The sequence below is a fragment of the Verticillium alfalfae genome, genomic scaffold (genome assembly GCF_000150825.1).
Source record: "Verticillium alfalfae VaMs.102 supercont1.4 genomic scaffold, whole genome shotgun sequence".
Classification (NCBI taxonomy): Eukaryota; Fungi; Ascomycota; class Sordariomycetes; order Glomerellales; family Plectosphaerellaceae; genus Verticillium; species Verticillium alfalfae.
In genome coordinates this window covers 1,500,051-1,506,651 of record NW_003315035.1, presented here as the reverse complement: position 1 = coordinate 1,506,651, position 6,601 = coordinate 1,500,051, and the positions used below count along the sequence as shown (strand labels likewise).

Genomic DNA, 6,601 nt, shown 5'->3' with positions numbered 1-6,601 from the left:
CGCGAAGAGTGCTCGCTGACCCAGTGACACAGAATTGTTGAGAACACCCACCTGCTGGACGCTACTGAGATCTTCAGGAAGCTGAACGTGCACAAGAAGGTGAGCTCTTCCAGGACGAGCGCGCTCAACCGCACACAAGCTGACTCGCTGCGCAGGAATCCTTCGTCAAGCTTGGTTTCCACCTTTTGCTCTTCTTCTTCTACCTCTACAGCATGATTGTCGCTCTCATCCGGGACGACACCAAATAAGCGCCATGCGCTTTCCAGCATCGACGCGGACGGCCTTCGGTACATAGCGCGACATTCTCGCGCCACGATACGAAACCAGACGAGACGATGGACGAACGACTATCCTCTAGATGCGCTTGCGAGGGCTGCTTAGGAGGGTGCGCTAGGCAAAGGCGTACCGGGCAACCGGACTAGACACGGTCATGAGATACCAGCAGGAAGGGGGACGGAGCGGCGGTGTTTGTGATGTTGGGTAACGTCCGACAGCACCGACGAGACGGCGACCGAAAAAAAAAAAAAAAGAATAGAGAGGTGTGCATGGACTACAGCTTCACGCCCCTCTACTACGCGGTCGATGACGAGGTGCTCCGGTTTACATGTGAGACTCATTCAGCTGTTTGGGAATTGGGAGGTTATGACGCGAAGACCAATACCTTGTATCTGTTTTCTGTTGCTTGCAGGCAGCTTTCCAGCCTGAAGCCGGGGGCGCGTGGCATAGGATTGAGTAATGACAACTATCTGGACAAAGAGTTTCTCTTGGATTTTCCCCCTTTGATTGTGTAACGCTTTCCGTGCCAGCTAGCTGCGCATACTGCGTGCTGCCTCACATTCTCCTTCCATCGCCCTCCATCTATCGCCAGCTCCGGTCCTGCATCCGTCCGAATCCTGTTTGTTCTGTGGCCGCCAAGTGGGGACGTTCGAGCTCGAATCCCATTTGCGATCACGTGACCTCCCGTTTCCTACGTCACGTCAAACCTCTGCCGACCGCGACAGAGGACGAAACATTTTGTAACCTGACCTCCCCCTGCCTAATCGCCCAAACGACAGACCACACGTGCCGCCATCCCCTCACGACAGGCCGCCCAGCATGTCCGGCTTCGGAGACTACCCGCCGAACATGGCGCCCCAGGACGCGCTGATCGTACGACGAGAAGCCGAGGCCGACCACGCCGTCGTCCCCTACTCGGGCGAGGACCTCGCGCGACCACGGATGGGGCCCGCGAACCCCTTCAAGGACGAGAGCGCCAACAGCGCCCTCAAGCGGAAGAACGTCCTCACGGGCTTCGCCGAGGAGACGCACGTGTCGGAGCACACCTTTCGCAGCAAGCACCGCGCCATCGAACGCAAGGGCGGGCCGGAACGGGAATACCAGAGCGGCGCACAGGTGAAGCAGGAGGCCGAGAGGATACGCGCAGGCCGCGAGGGCAAGGGCGACGCCGCGATCGCCGAGGGCGACGGCGCCTACGTCGGGCCCTGGGCGCGGTACAAGCGGCCCGAGTACGAGATTGTGGGGCGAGGGCGAGGCGCTCGCGAGCGACGAGGAGTACGAGGAGGTGACGGACGAGGACGACGTCGTCGAGAGCGGCACCGTCCTGCAGGCGCCCGAATCAGCCCTCGCGCGCCGCAAGGAGGTCGAGGCGCTCGGCGAGGAGACGACGACGTTCCACGGGGCCGCCGAGCGCGACTACCAGGGCCGGACCTACATGCACGTGCCCCAGGACCTGGACGTCGACCTGCGCAAGGACGTCGGCAGCATCACCAACTTTATCCCGAAGCGGCAGATCCACGTCTGGAAGGACCACGCCAAGGCCGTCACGGCGACACGCTTCTTCCCCGAGTCGGGCCACCTGCTCCTCTCGGCCTCGGCGGACTCGACGGTCAAGATCTGGGACGTGTACCACCAGCGGGAGCTGCTGCGGACGTATTCCGGACACACCAAGGCCATTTCGGATGCGACGTTCAACATCGACGGCACGCAGTTTCTGTCGGCGAGTTTTGACCGCCAGATTAAGCTCTGGGATACGGAAACGGGCACGTGTATCAGCCGGTTCTCGACGGGCAAGACGCCCCACGTGGTGCGCTTCAACCCGACAGCCGAGCACGCGCATGAGTTCGTCGCCGGCATGTCGGACAAGAAGATTGTGCAGTGGGACACGAGGGCGGGCAACGAAATCGTCCAGGAATACGGTGCGTTTTTTTTTTGTCTATAAAACATATTCCTTCACCTCTCTGATCGCCCCAAACTAATCCCTGACAGACCACCACTTGGCCGCCATCAATACCATCACATTCGTCGACGAGGGCCGCCGCTTCATGACAACGTCGGACGACAAGTCGCTGCGCGCGTGGGACTACAACATTCCCGTGCCCATCAAGTACATTGCCGAGCCGTACATGTACCCGATGACGCGGGCGGCGCCGCACCCGAGCGGCAAGTATGTCGCGTACCAGAGCTCGGACAACCAGATTGTCGTCTATGGCGCCAACGACAAGTTCCGCCAGAACCGCAAAAAGTCGTACCGCGGCCACAACAATGCCGGCACGGCCATCGACGTGGCCGTCAGCCACGACGGGCAGTTCCTCGCGTCGGGCGACACGCTCGGCTTCGTCGCCTTTTGGGACTGGAAGACGTGCAAGATGTACCACAAGCTCAAGGCCGGCGACGAGGCTGTCACGTGCGTCGCGTGGCACCCGCAGGAGTCGAGCAAGTTTGTGTCGGCCGGCATGGACGGGCTCATCAGGTACTGGGATTAGGCTCCGAATTGTTGTGTGTGTACTATGGCATGGTAGCATTGTTGGGCGTTTGGCGTGGCTTTACAAAAACAGGGGTGGCAGTTCAGAATCCTCCCAATAGATATCCTTCGCCTTTTCTTGCTTGATGCGTTGCGGAACTTGCTAGTGAATGCTGGGTTGCTTGCTCAAATAAACACGAGCTCTGTAAAGGTGGTTTTTGGGGGGGGTTTTGTTCTTGGTCTGTCCCGTTTGTTGGCCTTGTTCGCAGCAATATAGCCGAAAACTCGCTCCATCGGACCTCCAATATTGATCTAGACTGCAAGTATTATCTAGCGACGATTTGAAGGCTCACATCACTCCCCGTTGTCCGCCTTGGATTTCACGGGCCGAAACACCATGAGATCAACCAGCGAGTACGCAATCTCAGCAGCAGCAAGCACGGTAATCTCGCCATTCGTGTCATACGCCGGAGCCACTTCGACGACATCCGCGCCCACAACAGGCAAGCCCTCAAGCCCGTCAAGGATCGCCAGCAGCTCGCGCGTAGACCAGCCACCAGGTTCAGCCGTGCCAGTCCCTGCCCAGCGTCAGTCTCGCCGTTTTCTCCCATCATGTCACCCAGCATCTCAACAAGGGGGCAGGGGGCAGGGGAGCGTACCTGGCGCAAAGGCCGGATCGAGGACATCGATATCGACGCTGATGTACACCAACGAATCGCCAACGCGTTCGCGGATCCTCGAAACGACGCCCTGGACGCCGAGCGCGTCAATGTCCCGTGCCGTGACCATGGCGAAGCCGCAGCGCGCGTCGTTGCGGAGATCGCCCTTCCGGCGCACCAGCGGCGCGCGGACGCCGGCGTGGACGGATGAGTTGAGGATGAGGTGCTCTTCGTGCGCCACGTGCAGGAAGGTGCCGTGGTTGAGGGCGGCGTAGTCGGATATGTCGCCGCCCAGGACGGCCGGGTCCCAGGTGTCAATGTGGCTATCAAAGTGGATGACGGAGACGGGGCCCCAGCGCGCCGAGGTCGAGCGCAGGGCGGACAGGGTCGTGGTGTGGTCGCCGCCGAGCGTGAGGATGCGCGGCGTCGCCGAGACGGAGGCGTTGGCGGCGGGGCGGCCAGCGAGGACCTCATGGGCCTTGTCGAGGCGCTGGAGGGAGACGCGGCTGTCGAGCCAGGTGAGGTGGGCGTCGCCGCAGTCGACTACCGTGGCCCAGTCGGCGAGGGGGTTGCGGCCTTTGGGGGCTCGTCAGCATCGAGGGAGATCCTGTGTGGGAGGGAGGGGATGTACCAGTGTAGATGCTCCATTCGGGACCCTTGCGCTGGCTGCCGGTCCTGATGCCAGACGGGCCATAGCGAGCGCCTGGCCGGCCTGTTGTCGTCTATGGCATGGTCAGCACAGGGTAGGTACCTTATACTAGCTACAGGTTCGGGTGCAGTATGAGGTGCACGAACGGTATCATGAGGGGCGCCGAGGATGGCAATGTCGTACTTGTGGTCCTTTGCGTCCCGGTTGGAGAAGCAATTGACATACGGCAGGTTCGCAAATGTCCTGATGCCGGAGTAATGATTGCTGTCGGTCAGATCAACATCGTCATTGTCAAGCAAGGGTACCTGGGCGCTGGGTGGATGCGAGGCCCAGCACAAGTGGAGGAGAGGCGAGAGGAGGCTGACGGCTTTCATGTTGATTTTGATGGCCCTGGCACACGGACAAGTAGGGAGGCCCTGTTACGTTGGTGCGGTCATAGCAAGCCATACAGTATTCGGGCATCAGAAGATCCTCCTCCCATCGGTTACGTCAAATCAATGGGCTTCACCGGCCCTAACCCAGAAGCAGAACATCTGTCGGTGAGGGGCGGAGCCTCGGTGTCTTCACCTTGCCCGGTCTTCACCTGATGGTGTGAGTAAGCCAGGTGCTGGGGAAGCTGGGGTCCTTCCTGGCGGGACGCGTCCAAGTCCTCCCTGCCCATTGTCAACTTTTGTGAAGACCTTCTTAAAGACTTCCTGTCAAGGAGCCCTTCGTCACATATTGCCCAATGATTCAGCTTTCGATGCAACAGGCAATTTATGATCACGATGAAGAATTCCTGACTCAGTCATCACTACTGAGGGCGTGCCAAGACGCTCGCTCACTGAGTCAGTGGCCTTGCACCCGCCCTGCCCGGACCTGCGGGTTCTCGTTTGCCGGCCTGGCCCAAGGCTCTTCGGCAAATCGTTTCCATTTTCGCTCCTGGCTCAACACCACCAAGGTGCCCTCGACTCTCACTTTCCTGAGCGCCAGCGTCAGCCTGAGCTTCGACGTCAGGCAATCAGTCATTCCAGAAACCCCCCGACTCACGCCACTCCAAAACCCCCCCCCAAATTCGTTGAGCGATTCGCGACCCTAGGCGTATTCAGTCATCGGACTTAAGCCAAGGTGGTGGGGTGCCAGTGAGACCAAGTGGTAGTGGCCCATGAACGAGGACATGGCTGATGGTGTTGGCCGTCTGCGTCGAGAAACGTTTCAACAGTGGCCTCGACTTGACGTGAATATGTATTTCGACAAGAGCGACTCTGCTAAGTCCGTTCGGCGATATGAGGGGCACTGCCTGTTGACAGAAACGGGAATGCCGGTGCTGCTCAGTTTCTTGCCAAGCCAGAGCAGTTATCCAGCGAGAGCAGCAAGGTGAGCTTGGACGATGACGCCCCCTCCTCGCCTGAAGCTCGAGCATCCAGCATGTCCCACGACGAGCCGCTTGCCCGTTCTAGGGTTACCGACGACCCATCCCCGATATTCTGGTCCTCTTTAACTCCATTTCCCCCTCATTTCCAGATCCGCGGGTGGCTCTATCCCCCACACCCCGCAGTCCCGCTGAGTTGATGGTGGTCTACCCTGGCCTCGAGCTACCGTACTTGGATCATCTTTGGCGTTGGCTCCATCCAGATTCCCCCAGACTGACGCGCCTCCTGACGTTCCACGGTGACCCTTTTTATCCTCGTCCTCCTCCCAACTTTCTTTACCTCGTCAAAGTCTGTTTGCCCTTGTTCACCTCGGCCAATTCTTTCCCACGCATGAACAGAGAGGATATCTACCTCGAACCCCCCTTCTCAACCCTCGGCCAAAAATGGCTACCACGCAGACAGCAACCGTCGAGGCCACGGCCACGGCCAAGGCCCCGGCCAAGACTCGCAAGCGAGCCCCCAAAGCCTGCCTGTCATGCCGCGCGAGGAAAGTGAGGTGTGATGTCTCTCAACGAGGACGCCCATGCATGAATTGCTATCTCGACAGCGAAAGTTGTGTTGTCACTGGCCGAGCGTCAAGGTTGTGAGTATATACGCGTCATCTTTGTCTTGTCTTCATATTGGACGAGTCTGTTTTCGAGTCAATCTGACTGTGAGAAATAGACGACCGCCGCCTGAGGATGCAGGGAAAATACAAATTTCATACGCCCCTCACCAGGGCGATGAGACTCACCAGCATGCAGCGGACACTGCTACTACACATCATGTGAATCCACCTGTGGTTCGCGATGACGGCAAGGGCCTTCATGAACACTCCACAGCGTCCCGGGACCTGGCCAGTCGGGAACTCGCCGGTCTTGTTGACGACTCATCACCAGAGGCAATCGGCGAAGCGCCGCAACCAAAATCGACAGAGAACCATGGCTCATGCCACCACGATCATCCTCCTCCCAAAACATCCCATGCCGCCAAGCCTGCCGCGACGAGCACCAAGGAGCCTTCAACAACACCTTTTCCGTCCTCCAATTCCTTCAATTCAGTACCAGCACCGCAATGAACAAGTACGTCCGACCAGCGGCAACACTCCATCATGACTCCGACGTTACGTACTCTATATCCTTCTCGCCATTGCAACATTCAT

The 6,601-nt window shown here is 59.0% G+C and overlaps 3 protein-coding genes across 3 annotated transcripts in view; 2 read left to right on the top strand and 1 right to left on the bottom strand.

Annotated features, from left to right (window-relative positions):
• Window positions 1-1,095: 1,095 nt before the first annotated feature.
• VDBG_03904 (pre-mRNA-processing factor 17) lies at window positions 1,096-2,762 on the top strand (the record flags this gene model as incomplete). The annotated part of the gene is made up of 3 exons (XM_003005905.1): window positions 1,096-1,473; window positions 1,526-2,195; window positions 2,266-2,762. 3 exons carry the CDS (start codon window positions 1,096-1,098, stop codon window positions 2,760-2,762), a joined length of 1,545 nt encoding a protein of 514 aa, XP_003005951.1.
• A 332-nt stretch (window positions 2,763-3,094) lies between these two features.
• Window positions 3,095-4,422, bottom strand: VDBG_03903 (proclavaminate amidinohydrolase; the record flags this gene model as incomplete). Its single annotated transcript, XM_003005904.1, has 4 exons — window positions 3,095-3,318; window positions 3,400-3,975; window positions 4,031-4,121; window positions 4,195-4,422. The coding sequence occupies 4 exons, from the start codon at window positions 4,420-4,422 to the stop codon at window positions 3,095-3,097; spliced, it is 1,119 nt and encodes a 372-aa protein (XP_003005950.1).
• A 1,421-nt stretch (window positions 4,423-5,843) lies between these two features.
• Window positions 5,844-6,601, top strand: part of VDBG_03902 (conserved hypothetical protein) — a gene marked incomplete at both ends in the record, with an annotated part of 3,057 nt that continues 2,299 nt past the window's right edge. The window contains 2 exons of the mRNA XM_003005903.1: window positions 5,844-5,951; window positions 6,008-6,043. Coding sequence (XP_003005949.1) covers window positions 5,844-5,951; window positions 6,008-6,043 — 144 coding nt within the window. The remainder of the gene's footprint in view (window positions 5,952-6,007; window positions 6,044-6,601) is intronic.